Source organism: Lasioglossum baleicum, chromosome 11 (genome assembly GCF_051020765.1).
Source record: "Lasioglossum baleicum chromosome 11, iyLasBale1, whole genome shotgun sequence".
NCBI classification, from domain to species: Eukaryota; Metazoa; Arthropoda; class Insecta; order Hymenoptera; family Halictidae; genus Lasioglossum; species Lasioglossum baleicum.
This window is the reverse complement of record NC_134939.1, coordinates 262195-281708: the sequence shown is the minus strand read 5'-3', so window position 1 is coordinate 281708 and position 19514 is coordinate 262195. Positions and strand designations below refer to the sequence as shown.

At 47.2% G+C, this 19514-nt stretch overlaps 2 protein-coding genes across 2 annotated transcripts; both read left to right on the top strand.

Annotated features, from left to right (window-relative positions):
• Positions 1–14482: 14482 nt before the first annotated feature.
• On the top strand, positions 14483–15988 carry LOC143213644 (uncharacterized). Its single transcript, XM_076433698.1, has one exon. It carries the CDS (start codon positions 14483–14485, stop codon positions 15986–15988), a length of 1506 nt encoding a protein of 501 aa, XP_076289813.1.
• An 80-nt stretch (positions 15989–16068) lies between these two features.
• LOC143213643 (uncharacterized) lies at positions 16069–18758 on the top strand. The gene is made up of 5 exons (XM_076433697.1): positions 16069–16116; positions 16478–17404; positions 17462–18055; positions 18145–18334; positions 18445–18758. The coding sequence occupies exons 1-5, from the start codon at positions 16069–16071 to the stop codon at positions 18756–18758; spliced, it is 2073 nt and encodes a 690-aa protein (XP_076289812.1).
• Positions 18759–19514: the final 756 nt, after the last annotated feature.

The following is a 19514-nucleotide window of genomic DNA, read 5'->3' as shown; positions in this document are numbered from 1 at the left end:
TTAAACGTGACTAAGCGATTAGTATAAAAAGTTTTTTTAAGTTTCGACAAAAAAATTTTTGTCCACGAACTTTCCGAACCCATATGGGTTGTACCGAAAGTCCGTGGACTTTCGAAAATTTTGAAAATTAGGACAGGGCTTCTTGTATTCATCGACGTAGAGTAAGATTAGACAGTTCTAGTTGTTTTAATTGTCTTTTCTTTTTTTGGTGAGAAAATTGCGTCATACGATTAAGAAATAGGCGTTAGAATTCGTAGTCGTAGAGCAACCTTAGGGTCCATTCCGTTTCACGCATTAGGCGCATGGGTCGCATTCATTGTGATGCGCGCATTGATATCGTTCTGTTTCGTTAATGCGCATGATGCGCGCTTGGAAACGGAACGTTTTTCCATGCATTTGATGCGAATGAATAAAACATGGCTGCCTCCATGAGTGACGAAGTGTTATCTGCATTAACGTTATTTTTGTTAAATACAAACATTAAATATGAAGAAGAACTGAATAATTGTAGTGATTTTAGTGATACTATACCGATATTACTGATAGTGAAGATGAATTGGGAGTGTTACGTCCCGGGTCGGATATGATCCGACGAAACGAGCCCAGACGGGGCGGGGACGTAACCGACCAATTTATTTAAGACGATCTTAGATCCACGTGGCGCGTAACGTCCACGTCTGATCAGGGACCCGATACCGGTGATCGTCGTTGTTGAAAAGGCGAAGAGGGGAATAAATGCGAACCGAGAAAGACGTCGTCCGTCGTGAACACCGCGTAGAACTAACACGCGTCGCGGTAGTAGAGATGGTTCCCAGTGGTCGAAGTGTCACTATGCGGGTGTGTGCAACTCGTCCGAACGCGTGGGTTTGCTCGATTTGTGACAGGAGATTTCGATCGAAGGGAATTAGCGTTCTCTCGGTACCGAGCACCCTCTGGGCTCAGACGTACACGATTGATACACCAATTTTAGGGTTAGAAGAACGGACGTAGGAAGTCTAAGGAATTTGCGGAACATGTCGGAGTCGAACAACCCGATGAAACACCACGCGCACACTCACTTTCGCGATCACTTTAACCGGTCACTGGGAACGACACTTTAGAAGTGGAAGATATCGAGGAGCAGGATGTTGCTGAATAAAGCTGCGAAGTAATAGGTTTAAACAAACAAAGTATAATGAACCAAAATGGATACAAAGTGATGATTTGCGAGCAAAACTCGTGAAACAAAATATAATGACGGCTTGCGAGCAAGCTCGAACGAAATATATAGCACAGGATAAAATTCAGTAGTTTGCGAGCGAGCTCGTACAAAGCAAAAGAGCACAAAAATAAGAATTACGAACTTGAATTGTAGTGCGAGCAAGCTCGTACAACAGAATAGCACAAAATAATAATTGTAGCTTTGAATTATAATGCGAGCAAGCTCGTGCAACAAAATAGCGCAAAAATAACAATTATAGTTGGAATAATGATGCGAGCGAGCTCATATGAACGAAATAGCTCAGGAATAGCAATGGTAATATGAAAGATGGTGCGAGCGAGCTCGTACAAACAAAATAACACAGAAATAGCAATTGTAATATGAATTATAAAGCGAGCGAGCTCGTATGAACAAAATAGCACAGAAATAGCAATTGTAATAAGAATTATAAAGCGAGCGAGCTCGTGTGAACAAAATAGCGCAGAAATAGCAATTGTAATAAGAATTATAAAGCGAGCGAGCTCGTGTGAACAAAATAGCGCAGAAATAGCAATTGTGATAAGAATTATAAAGCGAGCGAGCTCGTGTGAACAAAATAGCGCAGAAATAGCAATTGTGATAAGAATTATAAAGCGAGCGAGCTCGTGTGAACAAAATAGCGCAGAAATAGCAATTGTGATAAGAATTATAAAGCGAGCGAGCTCGTATGAACAAAATAGCACAGAAATAGCAATTGTAATATGAATTATAAAGCGAGCGAGCTCGTTTGAACAAAATAGCGCAGAAATAATATCTGTAAGTATGGTATAAGAATTCACGAGCAAACTCGACAGATAATTTAGAAACAATTGAAATATAATTGAAATGGAAATGGTAGAAATGGTAAGGTGCAATACGACCTGAATATCGTGAGCGATTTGGAACAAAGTCCGAAAACGCGATTAAACTGAACTCGACTGAAGACGCTAGAGAACTGAATGGTATGAATTCCGAAACTGGAAGGAGCGATTCGCGCGATTTCGTCTTATTTATAATAAGAGCGCGGACCATAGGGATTCGGTGAACCGTGAAGTCCTTTTGTCTAAATCGTACGAGGTACGGACGAATATGTTGTCGTCGATGTATACTTTTCGCAGTTTGAACGAGACGACGGTTTAGATGTACGTACACCTGTACTCGCGGTTGCCATGCTGGCGTCCGCTTGTACCGGTGACTATCGCTTCTTTTCCGATTCCCTATGTTCACGCTCACGGAGATATGTATATATATATAAATACGCGTAAGATATATATACATATCGCTGTGTACGGATTTAAACGCGATTTCGGTTTGGATTTTACGAAGGAGGTATACGTATACCATATATATATATATATATATATGTAACGTCGTACCGACGTGTTGCGTCGGTTTTGTTCGTATGAGCAAATTCTCGCTGTACATACATATATATATATATATATATATATATATATGGTATACGCATACTTCCTTCGTAAAATCCAAACCGAAATCGCGTTTAAATCCGTACACAGCGATATGTATATATATATATCTTACGCGTATTTATATATATATACATATCCCCGTGAGAGTGAACATAGGGAATCGGGAAAAGAAGCGATAGTCACCGGTACAAGCGGACGCCAGCATGGCAACCGCGAGTACAGGTGTACGTACATCTAAACCGTCGTTTCGTTCGAACTGCGAAAAGTATACATCGACGACAACATATTCGTCCGTGCCTGGTACGATTTAGACAAAAGGACTTCACGGTTCACCGAATCCCTATGGTCCGCGCTCTTATTATAAATAAGACGAAATCGCGCGAATCGCTCTCTTCCAGTTTCGGAATTCATACCATTCAGTTCTCTAGCGTCTTCAGTCGAGTTCAGTTTAATCGCGTTTTCGGACTTTGTTCCAAATCGCTCACGATATTCAGGTCGTATTGCACCTTACCATTTCTACCATTTCCATTTCAATTATATTTCAATTGTTTCTAAATTATCTGTCGAGTTTGCTCGTGAATTCTTATACCATACTTACAGATATTATTTCTGCGCTATTTTGACACACGAGCTCGCTCGCTTTATAATTCATATTACAATTGCTATTTCTGTGCTATTTTGTTCATACGAGCTCGCTCGCTTTATAATTCTTATCACAATTGCTATTTCTGCGCTATTTTGTTCACACGAGCTCGCTCGCTTTATAATTCTTATTACAATTGCTATTTCTGCGCTATTTTGTTCACACGAGCTCGCTCGCTTTATAATTCTTATTACAATTGCTATTTCTGTGCTATTTTGTCCATACGAGCTCGCTCGCTTTATAATTCATATTATAATTGTTATTTTTGCGCTATTTTGTTGCACGAGCTTGCTCGCATTATAATTCAAAGCTACAATTATTATTTTGTGCTATTCTGTTGTACGAGCTTGCTCGCACTACAATTCAAGTTCGTAATTCTTATTTTTGTGCTCTTTTGCTTTGTACGAGCTCGCTCGCAAACTACTGAATTTTACCCTGTGCTATATATTTCGTTCGAGCTTGCTCGCAAGCCGTCATTATATTTTGTTTCACGAGTTCTGCTCGCAAATCATCACTTTGTATCCATTTCGGTTCATTATACTTTATTTGTTTAAACCTATTACTTCGCAGCTTTATTCAGCAACATCCTGCTCCTCGCTATCTCCCATGCCCCGTCGCGCCGGTAGAAGCTACCAAATCGGTAAATTGGTGCGACAGCTACGCGCCGAAGGAAGAGGCACCGCTTATAACCCGTACTTGGGAATCGCCAAACGGCCCAGGATCATTCGCGACGCTCCTTTTCTCCGTCGGGTGAAAATAGTGGACCGTCGAGAGATCGCGATACCTCCGCGACGCGAAGAAGGAACCGCTGACCGCGCTGAAACGCCTCCGCGCCGCGAAGAAACGACCTCGGACGGCCAGATTCCGCGCCTCCTCCCCCGTGGAGGTTGATACCGATCCGATTCCTCCCGAGTCTCCCTCCACTGGAGGAAATCAGTATCGAGGACCCGCGTTACAAACGTTACGTCGTCCGCAGAATACTCACCCTAAGGTGGTATTACTAGAGTTTCGTCGATCAGTGACCGGGTGGAGTGATCGCGAGTGTGTGCGTGTGTGCGTGTGCGTCTCCGGGTTGTTCAATCCCGATCGGTCCGTCGATCGATTCCTCGCATCCCTCACATTCCTCACATTCGTTCCTATAACCCCTAAAATTGGTGTATCAATCGTGTACGTCTGAGCCCAGAGGGTGCTCGGTACCGAGAGAACACTAATTTCCCTTCGGTCGAGAATCCTGTCACGAATCGAACAACCCACGCGTTCGGACAAGTCACACACAACACGCCCACATAGTGACACTCTGATCGCAGGGAGCTGTCACCGTCATCGCGCAGTTCGTCGCTCCGTCGCGACATCCCCGCCGGACGACGTCCATTCATTTCCCTCTTCGCCCCTTTTCAACAACGACGAACGCCGGTATCGGGTCCCTGATCAGACGTGGACGTTACGCGCCACGTGGATCTAAGATCGTCTTAAATAAATTGGTCGGTTACGTCCCCGCCCCGTCTGGGCGTCGTTTCGTCGGATCATATCCGACCCGGGACGTAACATATATATATATACATATATATATATATATATGTATATACGGCGAGAATTTGCTCATATGAACAAAACTGACGCAACACGTCGGTACGACGTTACACCTTACCCCTTGGGGGCGCGAACTTTTCCGGCGGCAACGCAGTGAAACGCGGATGCTGCTGACGACGTGTTGGATATGGGGGGGGGGTCCGCTGAGGAAGCTCCAGAACCAACGTCGGACGACGTCACACCTTCCTCCTCGAGGCGGCGGCCCAACGGGTGGCCCCCCGGTGGTGGTGCCCTAACAGGTGCAGAAGCGGCATTAGGGCGCCGGGTTGTTAGCTCTCAGCGGGAGCTGATATCGCCGGAGTTCCTCCCCATGTGGGCTGCTCCTGAATATGGTTTTGGCCATGATGATGCTGTGCCGCGTCCCGCATTCGTTGCAGTCCAACGGGGGTTGCGTGCGAAACAGAGGCCCTTTGCAGTTCGCACAAGTGTTCCCCATCCACCTGATCCATTCGATGGAGTGGACGTGGAACGCCTCTCCGGTCCCTTGCACGTGCTGGTTGCAACGCTGGCAGATGTCTCGGCCTTTGGTGTCGGAGTAGGCAGTTCCCCGGTAGCACAGGTGCCAGTCGAAGGGAGAGCTGAACCTGACGGCTTTCTCTTCAGGAGTAGGTGCTGGTTGTCCCAGAATACGTCCTTGGTCATGGCTATTGCCAGCCGGTATGGGCATTCTTGTAGTATACAGGGTTCCACGAAGGTGGAGGCTGCACGCCTTGCACATCTTCGTTCCATTGGAATCGGAGAATATGGTCCCCTTGTAACCAGGGAACCCGTTGAATCGGCTCGTGTACTGGGCTGCCTTCTCGGCTGAAATAGCACAGCCATGATATGCTCTGCAGAGATTTGGCGTGTTGTGTCTCAAAACGTAGGGCCATCCTGCGTGTCGAGGCAGTTTCCTTTTTGGAAAGGACAGGCTTGTCCGGATTGCAGGTGAATTGGAGGAGTCACCGTATAAGGTTCCAATGCTACGACCATCGTTTCGGATCTTGCCGGGCAGTATGAGGCTACGGGAGATCGTTGAGCTTGGTTGGGTTTGGGTGATTTGGGCGGGCGGCGTGATGTACGGTGTTCCCACGGAGCGTAGACTGAAGCAGGTTCCGTTGGTAGTTGACAACAGGTATCCTCGGCGTCTGTTGCGAACTACTGGGACGCGCGAATGTCGATCGTTTATATTTCCAGGCTGTACATTTTCCTTGGATAGCCTGTTTAATTTGTCGCGGCGCTTCTTCGACTTCCTCCGCACAATCCAAGAGGAAATTCTATGCGCATAGTCTGGAATTTTTGGCGAAGCAGCATCTGGTATTTCTGTGATTTTGTCGTTTATGATTTCCTCGTGGGTTGGCGGGGCTTGGTATTGGTGAATACGAGAAACGGTAACGCTAGTGGCGAGGATTTCGCGTTCGCATGCGTGGGCGTTTCCACGTCGATCTTTCTGGAGATAGGAGAGATCGTGGTTGTCTCGTGGTAAAGATTTTACCTTTTCAATCTCATCTGGATTGACATGAGTCAGTGGGATTGTTTCGCAGAGTTCTGCCATACTCGGAGTAGCATCTTGTGGGGAGAAATGAACTCTCTTTGTTTCGAGTTCTGGAATTGGCGCGAGGTTATCATTTTTGATCGACTTGTACGGTCGAGTCGTACGAGATGTAGCGAGATGGTCCGAAACAGTTTCGGACTGTGGATTTGAATTAGAAATAGAATTATCCGAAGCCGATTCGGACTTTGGATTTGAGTTTGAAATAGAATGATCCGAAGCCGATTTGGGTGTTGAGTTTGAATTAGAATTAGAATAATCCGAAGCGGATTCGGATTTTGAGTTTGAAATAGAAATAGAATAATCCGAAGCGGATTCGGATTTTGGAGTTGGCGCGAGGTGATCGATGTCGATCGACTCGCACGACCGGCTCGTGCGAGATGCAAAGTTAGCGAAGTGATCCGAAACTGATCCGGAATCAGAAATGGGTTTGGGGTGGGAATAGAAAGGGTGGGCTTCGATCTCTTCTTCCTTCAGTACCGGTAGGGAGGAGGTCGCCACTTCGGTCAGTGCAACGCTGCACCGTGGGCTGTCATTTCCACGATTGTTTGTGACTCGGCAGTCACCTAGAACTACGCTCGGCTTAATATCTAGGCGAGAAATGTGCCCGGTATTTGGGCTATTTACATTGACGGTGACGCACGCTACGATAGGGGCTTCGATCATGTGCTCGCGCGGATTCGAGAACGGAATAGAAACGTTATTGCGCACGACTTGCTGATTTGCAAAAGAAATTTCGGCTCCTTCTCGGAAGAAGGGCGAACCTAAGATCCCGTCTACATTAGTCGGAAGATTTCCTGGGAAAATGTGAAAAGAGGCGGGGATGGCGTTGGCGATCTCGATGTCTTCTTGACCGAGACTGTTGACTGTGCCCTCGGTAATTCCCCGGATCTGTACAGCGCGGTTGGAATTGATGTGGACATCAGGTTGGACGCTAGACGCTCGGATTAGGTTTACCTCCGACCCGGTGTCGACTAAAAGTTCGCATTCTTTCGTGAATTGAGGCGCATTTGTTCGAATGCGCGGCGTTGGGGAGTCGGCGGTGAAAATTAGAGATGACACGAATCGGGTAGGGGTTGGTGAATTTTCGCGGCTAATTGGACGTTCCGTGTCGTTTCCGCCGAAAAGTTTGGGCGTTGGGCGCTCGTTGCGCACGGGAATTTCGTCTCGCAGTCTGCCCTGCGGGGGTTCGTATCGGCGCGGTGACGGGACGGGGCGAGACGCGTTCACAGAGTTTGAAGAATCCGCGGTACGCCAGGGTTTGCGGTACGCGGGCGTGGATCGGTCAAAACCCGACGTCGTTCGTCGCTCAAAAGCAGGATTACGCGAATCGTGTTCGTCGCGGGGAGGGTAGCCGTAGTAGTCGCGACGTTCAGGCGTACAATCGTGGAGTTCGTGAGATTGGCGAAATTCGCGAGGAGGGGGATTATATTGGTCGCGACTCTCGGGCGTGCGACGCCGAGGCTCGGGGGAATAATGATCGCGGCGATCGGGCGTAGAGGAACGTGCCTCCGTAAAATGTACGCGGCGATAATCGTCGCGAAGGGGTTCTTGGTATCGGAGTTTATCGAGTTCGTATTGTTTGTAGGCGGAGATGGCCTCGTTGAAAACTACACGCAGCGGCTCGTTTCGGAGCCGGCGGACCTCGGCGCGTAACGTGGGGATAAGGCCGCGAATGAAACTGTCTATAGTAAGGGTGTCGATATCGTCGACGTTGGTCCCGTCGCGGTGACAATCGAGGATCGCGGTGCGTAGGTCTTTTACGCGACTGATAAAGTCAAGCACGTGTTCGGTGGGCCGCTGCGAGATGCTTGCCAGTTCGCCCCGGTACTGGTCGACGAAACGATGGGGACCCAGCACGTCCTTAAGACGGCTGCAGAGGTCTGAAATAGTAGAGCAATCTTCGTCCTCCACGGCCGCGTAGGCGCGACCGCGGAGCTTGTTGCAGACGAGTTTGGTCAGCGTGCGTTCTGCGTACGCGGGTATGACCTCGCGTGCGCGTTTGCACGCTCGGATGAATTGTAGGACGGTCATATTACTGCCATCGAAGGTGGGTATGAATTCTACTGCTTGCTTAACAGTGAAATTCACAGGGTCTGGGCGAGGAGCTTCGGTAAAGGGGGTTGAATCGTAGCGGGGGCGGAAGCGTGCCGCGTTCGAGTCAAGGTGTTCATCCGCATCTCATGAAAGTCGCGACGCATTGCTAATAGTTCATTTTCACGCGCGCGTTGTTCTGACTCGCGTAGGCTCGCCGCGGTTTCAAGGGCGGCGGCGCGCTCTTGGAGGGCGGCTTCCTTCTTGGCGAGTTCCAATTGGAACGCGAATAGGTCCTCCTCGGAGAGAGGTGAGGGCACGTTAGAATTCAATTTTGATGCAGCGGAATCCATCGTGAAGAGAGAGGGTTAGGCGATACAGGGAAGCCAAAGGGCGGGAAAGAAAAGGAATTTCGATTAGATTTTCAGCAACGAACAACCGGCTATATTCGGCGACCGTCGTGTCCTACCGACTGCGCCAAAAATGGCTCCTGTTACGTCCCGGGTCGGAAATGATCCGACGAAACGAGCCCAGACGGGGCGGGGACGTAACCGACCAATTTATTTAAGACGATCTTAGATCCACGTGGCGCGTAACGTCCACGTCTGATCAGGGACCCGATACCGGTGTTCGTCGTTGTTGAAAAGGCGAAGAGGGGAATAAATGCGAACCGAGACGGACGTCGTCCGTCGTGAACACCGCGTAGAACTAACACGCGTCGCGGTAGTAGAGATGGTTCCCAGTGGTCGAAGTGTCACTATGCGGGTGTGTGCAACTCGTCCGAACGCGTGGGTTTGCTCGATTTGTGACAGGAGATTTCGATCGAAGGGAATTAGCGTTCTCTCGGTACCGAGCACCCTCTGGGCTCAGACGTACACGATTGATACACCAATTTTAGGGTTAGAAGAACGGACGTAGGAAGTCTAAGGAATTTGCGGAACATGTCGGAGTCGAACAACCCGATGAAACACCACGCGCACACTCACTTTCGCGATCACTTTAACCGGTCACTGGGAACGACACTTTAGAAGTGGAAGATATCGAGGAGCAGGATGTTGCTGAATAAAGCTGCGAAGTAATAGGTTTAAACAAACAAAGTATAATGAACCAAAATGGATACAAAGTGATGATTTGCGAGCAAAACTCGTGAAACAAAATATAATGACGGCTTGCGAGCAAGCTCGAACGAAATATATAGCACAGGATAAAATTCAGTAGTTTGCGAGCGAGCTCGTACAAAGCAAAAGAGCACAAAAATAAGAATTACGAACTTGAATTGTAGTGCGAGCAAGCTCGTACAACAGAATAGCACAAAATAATAATTGTAGCTTTGAATTATAATGCGAGCAAGCTCGTGCAACAAAATAGCGCAAAAATAACAATTATAGTTGGAATAATGATGCGAGCGAGCTCATATGAACGAAATAGCTCAGGAATAGCAATGGTAATATGAAAGATGGTGCGAGCGAGCTCGTACAAACAAAATAACACAGAAATAGCAATTGTAATATGAATTATAAAGCGAGCGAGCTCGTATGAACAAAATAGCACAGAAATAGCAATTGTAATAAGAATTATAAAGCGAGCGAGCTCGTGTGAACAAAATAGCGCAGAAATAGCAATTGTAATAAGAATTATAAAGCGAGCGAGCTCGTGTGAACAAAATAGCGCAGAAATAGCAATTGTGATAAGAATTATAAAGCGAGCGAGCTCGTGTGAACAAAATAGCGCAGAAATAGAAATTGTGATAAGAATTATAAAGCGAGCGAGCTCGTGTGAACAAAATAGCGCAGAAATAGCAATTGTGGTAAGAATTATAAAGCGAGCGAGCTCGTATGAACAAAATAGCACAGAAATAGCAATTGTAATATGAATTATAAAGCGAGCGAGCTCGTTTGAACAAAATAGCGCAGAAATAATATCTGTAAGTATGGTATAAGAATTCACGAGCAAACTCGACAGATAATTTAGAAACAATTGAAATATAATTGAAATGGAAATGGTAGAAATGGTAAGGTGCAATACGACCTGAATATCGTGAGCGATTTGGAACAAAGTCCGAAAACGCGATTAAACTGAACTCGACTGAAGACGCTAGAGAACTGAATGGTATGAATTCCGAAACTGGAAGGAGCGATTCGCGCGATTTCGTCTTATTTATAATAAGAGCGCGGACCATAGGGATTCGGTGAACCGTGAAGTCCTTTTGTCTAAATCGTACGAGGTACGGACGAATATGTTGTCGTCGATGTATACTTTTCGCAGTTTGAACGAGACGACGGTTTAGATGTACGTACACCTGTACTCGCGGTTGCCATGCTGGCGTCCGCTTGTACCGGTGACTATCGCTTCTTTTCCGATTCCCTATGTTCACGCTCACGGAGATATGTATATATATATATAAATACGCGTAAGATATATATACATATCGCTGTGTACGGATTTAAACGCGATTTCGGTTTGGATTTTACGAAGGAGGTATACGTATACCATATATATATATATGTATATACGGCGAGAATTTGCTCATATGAACAAAACCGACGCAACACGTCGGTACGACGTTACAGGAGATAATTGTGAAAATTGTGTACGGAGTTAATCGGTTGGCAAAACGCGAGGAGAAATGGTTGTAACCGAAAAAATAGAAGATTATGTCGAGCGAGTTATCCCTGGTTACTCTAAAACAGTATTCAAAGAACATTTTCGGTAAGTACCATACATATTTGTTTTAAAAATAAAAATATTTTTTGTTAATTGGTTACTAAAATGATTACATTTTTTAATAAATGTTATATCACGTTATTTTAGAATTTTTCCTGAAACTTTTGAAATGGTACTGAGAACAATTGGTCCAGCATTACATGCAATTAATAATTACTCTGGTAGAAAACCAATACCAGAACAAAAGCAACTTCTTATTGCCATTTGGTTCATGGCTACTCCTGATTCTTATAGATATTTACGTGGGGAGGAATATATATTAATATAATAAAGACTGTCACATTATTTAATCTATATGATACATATATCCTTGTTTCAGATCTGTAGCGACAAAATTTGGAGTTGGTAAAGTAACTGCTTTTCGAGCATTAAGACTTGTTACATATGCTCTCCATTGCATTGCACCTCGATTTATTACATGGCCAAGAGGTCAAGTTGCTGTTAATGTAATGCAATAATTTGAAAAATCATGCGGTTTTCCCAATGTTATTGGAGCTATTAATGGGACGCATATTAAAATCCGAGCTCCCTCAAAAGCTGCTCCCCCAAGCTCATACATCAATCGAAAAGGCGTTCATTCCATCAATGTGCAAGTAATATGTAATTCTCTTGGTCATTTTACACACGTATATGCTGGACAGGCTGGATCGGTCCACGACTCTCGAGTTTTTCGGAACTCTCCAGTAGCCCGTTTTATTGAATTGCCTGAAGAGTATTTTCCGAATAATTCAACAGATCAACAGTTTGCACAAGACTTGGTGGCGGAATATAAACAAAATACTGCTAAACAAGGAGGTTAATTGTGAAGTAACGCGTTACATGTAACGCTGTTACCGTTTTTATTACTTATTTTTTTCTGTAACGATCATTATTACTTTTTTGTCTGTAACGGTAATGACAACAAATTAATTTTTTCAGATAACGTTCCTGACTTTACTGCTGTAAGCGAAAAATCAAAGGGGTTTACGTGACCCGATGTGGCAGTACTCCTATTGATCGACATGTATAAGGAAATGGAGAATGAATTTAAAAATGGAATAAAAAGGCATAATCAAATTTGGAAACAAATTGCTACTGAATTGCAAGAGGCCAATTATCCAGTTAGTGGGGTACAATGTTCTACAAAACTAGCTGGATTACGCAGAACATATAAGAACATATACGATCAAAATAAAAAAAGTGGCAATTCGCACAGCAGCTGGGCATTTTACTTTGTAAGTATATGCTTATGTGTATAATACGTAAAAATGTAAATACAATACTACATACTATATGTATAGATTTATAAAATTTATTTTGTGGTTGTAGGCGATGGATTTATTAATGGGTGAAAAGGCATACATGCAGCCTCCAGCTGAAGCCTCAAGTGATGGACCAGCACTATCAATAGCATCAACAAGCAGCTCTTTGTCTCCATTGGTTGGATTGGAAGATTTCCAAAGTAATAAAATATAACTAATATTATAAAGTATGATTAGAGTAAAAGTTGCTTTCATTGTTATATATATGTGCATATAATAAATTTATATTATTTATATTAATATGTATTACAGGTCTGATGCGCGCACATGCGCACATTGAATGAAACGGAACGGTTCTCTATGCAGTGTATGCGCATTATGCGTGCAACGGAACGCACCCTTAGACAGTTTTAACGGAGTTAACTGTCATCCTTTTGAGTTTTTTCTATTGTTTTGCGAGAAAATTGTTTTTGCGGAAATAAAATTTTTGTAAACGTGAGAGAGAGAGCGTGTTTTGTTCAGATAGATATATTTTAGTTAATTAATAAATGAAAATTGTTATACCCGGGCACTTCACCTTACAAGATTCATCCATTCATGGACATCTTCATCTCCAATAGTGACTACAATTAGCCAAAGACTAACCCTCGTTGCATTGTAAAAAACCCGTTTTTAAATCGAGAGTGCTGAATATTTTTGTGTCCTGCAACACACCGAGTTGCTCCTCTACGATCGGTAGTGGATATACAGGGTGTTTAGCTACAGGTGGGAGAAAATTTAAGGGGTGTGCGTGGTTCTCGACGATAATATAAGACGAAAATAAAGAATAAAAAAATTGCGATTTCGGCTTCGTTATTTAGTTATTGTTTGGGATTGGCTAAGCGTGTCGACAGCGTGAACGCGCTGATTTACTGCGCCGCCCCGCTATTGGTGGATCCTCACGATAACAGCGAGATCGAGAGTCGATAAGCAGCTCGCAGTAGCTTAGACCAGCACCGTCGGACTTCGATTGGGATCGATTATCGACCCCAAAAAGGGGATTCCTATTGGCTGATCGCTGTGTCGATCTGCCAATCACTAGTTCGACGGTGACGGTAAACTGCCAGCTGTTTGACTCCGATCTCAACGTTCATCAATCGTTCTCGCTCTTTCTCACGGTAAACGTCGAGCGTCACTTGACCGGTTTTCGCGAGTAAGCCTAAGTTCGATTCAACTATCAACTGCATTCACGGCGCTATACGTGAATATCTAACTACCTAACAAAGTGAAACTCATCTTGTTAGCATCTCATCAAACTCTTTATTATACTTCTCTAGCCAAAACGAGCTGTGTTTTGGCCAGTTACATATCTTGTGTTTTGTGTACAAGTTCGTGGACAATTTGAACGTACCCCAGTTGGGTGAATAAAGTTACAGTTTAAGTCTAGTGATGAGTTCCATCCTTCCTAATCCGTAACATTTGGTCCTTCGAGCCGGATCCAGCGCTGCAGTTCATCTGAAAATTATTATCCGTTCATTATTCAAATCTCCTCGTGCCCCAACCTCGTGCTAGACACAATGGCTGACCTTATCGAACATCAACATACTCTCGCGAGACGGATATCTCGCGTGGTAGCAAATATCAAGAAGAAAGGAAAGGCCAAGATCTACCTGCAAGTACTTCAGACTGGTCAAGGTACGCTTTGAGAGCAACTCTGGGATGACTATCGCCAGGGTGATACTGAGTTGAGAGCTGCCGCTAAAATAGATAAGGAACTATTTGAAAGTCGCTATTTCGTTGAGGACGAATACGAGGAGACTCTTGAAGATTATGCTGACCAGTATTTCAACTTTACGAGCAATGATTGCCCAGTTCAAGGAATCTGCAATCGAAAAGTAATCAGAAAATTCAAAGGCAACGATCGTCGAGACCGTTACACCAAGGTCACGAGCCGTGTTGCCTAAAATGGGTCTCCCCATCTTTGGGGGTCAATATAAGGACTGGCCATCGTTTCGTGATTTGTTTACTTCCCTCATCATCAACGATGTGACTCTGTCTCCTGTCGAACGCCTTCATTATTTGGAAGCCAGTATGAAGGGCAGCGCCGCGTCTCTTCTGAAAAACATTAAGACGACCGCTGATAACTATAAAGTGGCTTGGGAAAAATTAATAAATCGATTCGAGAACCGCCGACTTTTGGTACAGGCTCAAATCAGAGTGCTTGCTTCTCTATCTCCTGTTAAAAAGGAGTCCTCGATCGAATTGCAGCAGCTCTTTGATCAAACGTTCGACGCCGTAGATGCACTCGATAATCTTGATCGACCTGTCACGAATGCCGTCGACTGGGTAGTCGAATTGACCGTCGAAAGGTTGGATACGCAGTCTCTTCGTGAATGGGAAGATTTAGTGAGGCACTCGAAGGAGCTACCGACACTAGAGGATCTCCGAACGTTTATGGAAGGACGCATACAAACCTGTGAGGCGTTAGAGACTAAACGAAAGCAGCCTGACGAAGCCTCCCTCAGCAAGAAATCCTCTTCCAAGGCCTTCAAGGTTCACCAGATATCGAAGGCGAACACTTCGTTAAGGAACTGCAGCATCTGTCAAGGGGCGCACTTCGTCCTTTTCTGCCCTCGATACAAGGAGAAGGATGCCGTCGAGCGGAAGGAAACGGCAAATTCTCTGAAGCTTTGTCTAAACTGCCTGGGGAAGCATTCTATTAGTGACTGCAAGTCTGAAAAAAGGTGTCAGAAGTGTGATGGGAACCATCACACGACCATCCACGATGCCGAGTCAACGGGAGCCTCAATTCAGCACATATCTACTCACGTGAGTCGACCTTCCACTGTACTTCTCAGTACCGCTCGCGTGACAGTTTCAGGCTCCGGCGGACACGGCTTCCAAGCTCGCTCGCTCATAGATCACGGCAATGAGGTGTCGCTCATTTCTGAGGCCTTGGCTCAGCGGCTCGGCGTCAAGAGGAGTCAAGCTCGGGTTCCTCTTCTCGGGGTCGGAGGTGCCAAGGCGAAGTTCACGAGAGGAAAGACTACGCTGGTCCTCTCCCCTCATTGCGACGGGGACGTTAAATTCCAGATTCCGGTCTATATTATACCGGAGCTCTCTCGCTACAGGCCTCGAAATCTACCTGCTGTCGTCGAGTGGCCGCATGTGCAAGCGTTGATTCTCGCTGATCCTGTCTACCATCTTGCTGATCCTGTCGACGTTCTGCTTGGAGCCGACTCCTACAACCTGATACTTTGTGATGGTGTCAAGCGAGGACCGCCTCACACCCCAGTGGCTCAGGAGACCGCCCTTGGCTGGATCCTGACGGGAGGAGTCGACTCGGAAGGCGGCGACGAGTCAGCAGGTAGACAAGAGGTTCCAGTATACCACTGTAATGTAGAATTAATGGAAATGTTGAGCAGATTCTGGGAACAGGAGGAGATCGACACTTCGATCCCATACACAGCAGACGACCAACGGGCGGAGGAACACTTCGTTGCAACTCACCTTCGTCAACCTGATGGCAGATTCTCGGTGCGATTACCATTCAGCAGCGCACCGGAGCTGGGAGACTCGCGTCGCATAGCTTTGTGAACTCTGGAGTCTCTAAACGGCAGGTTTCGGCGATCTGCCGAATTCCATCTGGCTTACCCCGAGTTCCTGAAGGCCTACGAATGGCTGGGGCATATGGCAGAGGCACAACATCCGATAACGAGCGACGGGTACTATCTCCCTTAACACGGAGTACTGCGAGAGGCTAGCTCCACTACTAAGCTGCGAGTTGTATTCAACGGCTCAATGCCATCCTCCAACGGGAAATCCATCAACGACTTGCTTCTCCGGGGTCCCAACCTGCTTCCCAATCTCGCCGATGTCCTGCTGAGGTGGAGTCGGTACGCTTTTGTGTTTTCAGCCGACATCGAAAAGATGTATCGGCAGATGCTTGTCCAACCTGAGGACCGGAGATGGCAGCGGATCTTGTGGAAGCCTGAACAAAGGGAAAGAGTCGCTGATTAAGAGCTGAGCACCGTCACTTACGGTCTAGCGTGTGCACCCTACCATGCTATTCGTTGTCTATACCAGCTTGCCAAGGTAGAGGAGCAGCAGTACCCGCTTGGCTCTCGCATAGTTCTGAGGGACATCTACATGGACGATGTTCTCACCGGAGCTGACTGCCTTCCTGAGGCAAGGCGGAAACAACCGGAGCTTCGAGAGCTTCTCATGGCGGGCGGATTCCCACTTCGCAAGTGGGCATCCAATTCAAAGGGTCTTCTGGACGGACTCTCCACCGACGAGCGAAAGGGAATCGTCGAATGGGATTCTCCAACTCATCACAGCGTCCTCGGCATAAAATGGTTACCTGTCTCTGACTGCTTTCAGGTTACCGCTGTGATGTCTCTAACAAACGCAGGCTTCACCAAACGCGCTGTACTCAGCGGAACAGCCCAGCTGTTTGACCCTCTCGGCTGGCTGGCTCGAGTCACCATCGTCGTCAAGGTCCTTATGCAGTCGCTGTGGTTCCTCAAGGTCGACTGGGATACACCGCTGCCAGAAAAGGAGGACTTGATGTGGCAGCAGTTCCAGAATCAACTCCCGGCACTGGAGACCATTCGAGTCCCTCGATGGCTCGGAACCACTTCTGCCACGCAGCCTCTCGAAATCCACGGCTTCGCTGATGCTTCCGAGCGCGCCTCCGCTGCTGTGGTGTATTCCCGGACCATCAACGCAGAAGGGGTGGCTACAGTATCCCTGATTGTCGCCAAATCCAAGGTGGCTCCCTTGAAACGAGTATCTCTGCCCAGACTGGAACTCTGTGCAGCTTTCCTGCTGGCAAGGCTCGTCGAGCACGTCACTAAGGCGCTCGATTGGCGAGAGGTCGATCTACACATCTGGTCGGACTCATCCGTGGCACTCAGCTGCATCCGGAGGTATCCTTCTCGCTGGCCGACTTACGTGGCGAATAGAGTGGCTGAAATCCAGAGGATGTTGTCGCTAGCTCAGTTGCACCACGTAGGGAGCGCGGAGAACCCAGCTGATTGCGCTTCTCGGGGCCTGTCTCCCGCCTAGCTTCCAAGGTTCAAACTGTGGTGGCGAGGATCCGAGTGGCTCTCTTCACCAGATCCTCTCCCCGCTGTACCTACCGAGGAGACAACCCACGAGGACGAGGAGCTGAAGGCACATCACGTGACAACCCAGCGGGGGAACACATCTTGCACTTTAATCGAGCACTTCTCGAATCTAACTCGCATGTTTCGAGTCCTTGCCTGGTGCCGTCGCTGGGCCCCTGGAAGTCGAAAAACAGAATCTGTTATCACTGTTACTGAAATGCAGGAAATCAAACTGATTCTCCTGCGTCTGGAGCAGTCAGCTTCATTCTCCGAAGACATCGCCAATCTCCGGAGGAATCAACCCGTGGCAGCAAAGAGCAGATTTGCCAAACTCTGCCCATTCCTGGATGAGGACGGAGTCTTAAGAGTCGGAGGCCGTCTACAAGCTGCCAATCTTGCGTACGACCGGATGCATCCAGCGATCCTTCCTGACGAATCTCCTCTGGCTAAGTTGTGGGTCGACGCTGCTCACAAACAATGCCTTCACGGGGGGACACAGCTTACCCTGGCTACGCTACGCCAGGAGTGCTGGATTCTCAGAGGTCACCCAATGGTAAAACGCTGTATCCACCAATGCACAGTTTGTATTCGCTGGAAAGGGCAAACTGCCCAGCCAAAAATGGGAAATCTCCCATCTGCCAGAATAACACCGAGTCGTCCCTTTTCAGGTCTGGTGTCGATTATGCAGGGCCAATATATCTTCGGTCTGGCCGAGGTCGTGGTCAGCTCACATCTAAGGGATACATCGTGTTCATCTGCCTTGTCACCAAGGCCGTGTACCTGGAGGCTGTGTCGGATGGATCGACCGAAACCTTCCTCGCTGCACTACGACGTTTCATATCACGGCGAGGTCGCTGCCTAGAGCTGTACAGCGACTGCGGGCGCAATTTCGTAGGCGTCAATCACGAGCTGCGCGCACTACTCCGAGAATCGACACAACAGGGAGGCGGTCCATTCGCCGCAGCCTCCAGGGAAGGCATTTCCTGGAAATTCAACCCCCGTCTACTCCACACTTTGGAGGAATCTGGGAAGCGGCGGTGAAATCTGTTAAGCATCATCTCCGTCGGATCATCGGCGAGCAGCGATTGACTTTTGAGGAGCTGACCACGCTCCTGACTGGCATCGAGGCTTGCCTTAACTCCAGACCTTTACAGCCATTGTCCGACGACCCTGAGCATCCAGCAGCCCTGACTCCGCGATTCCAGAGCCCAACCTCGAAGAACTTCCAGTATCTCGATTATCTCGGTGGCAGTTAGTCCAACAGCTTCAACATCACTTTTGGAAACGCTGGTCTCGGGAGTACTTGAACACTCTACAAACCAGGGGCAAGTGAGTAGTAAGGCTATGCCGGTTCTGGATCAGGGTGGTTCCCCCCATAGGTGGAGGGGGTCCCCCCCTCCACCAAGCTCCGGGGGGGCATTGCCCCCCTGTAATTGCCCCCCTATAATTGCCCCCCTGTAATTGCCCCCCTGTAATTGCCACCTGTAATTGCCCCCCAGGGTAATTCCCCCCCGGTAATTGCCCGATTTTTTTTACCCCCCCCCCCCCACCCATTTTTTTGCGAGGTCATGAGGAAGTGACATCAGCTCGCGGGAAGTGACGTCACCAGAGACGTATTGACACTTTGTCGAGCATACCGACAATGGCGTTTCGTAGTCTACCGCCACCACCTTCACTGGAAGCCCCCCACCACTTCCGTGACGTCACGAGCTGTTGCGAGGCATACCACCACCTTCGCTGGAACCCCCACCACTTCCGTGACGTCACAAGCGGTTGCGATTTTTTTTTTAAAGAAAAAAACTGTCTTACTCGAACAGGATTCGAACCCCGGTCTACCGCTTGATAGTCCAACTTATTAGCCGCTTGGCCAACCGAAGATCTCATAAACATAGCGAACATTTTGTATATATGTCAAAGAATAACTCTGGGCATGCAAATACTGCAGCGCTAGCATATTTTCGTCCAAGCCGCTATTGGTGCGACAGGAAGATACTGTGAAATATTATACCGTG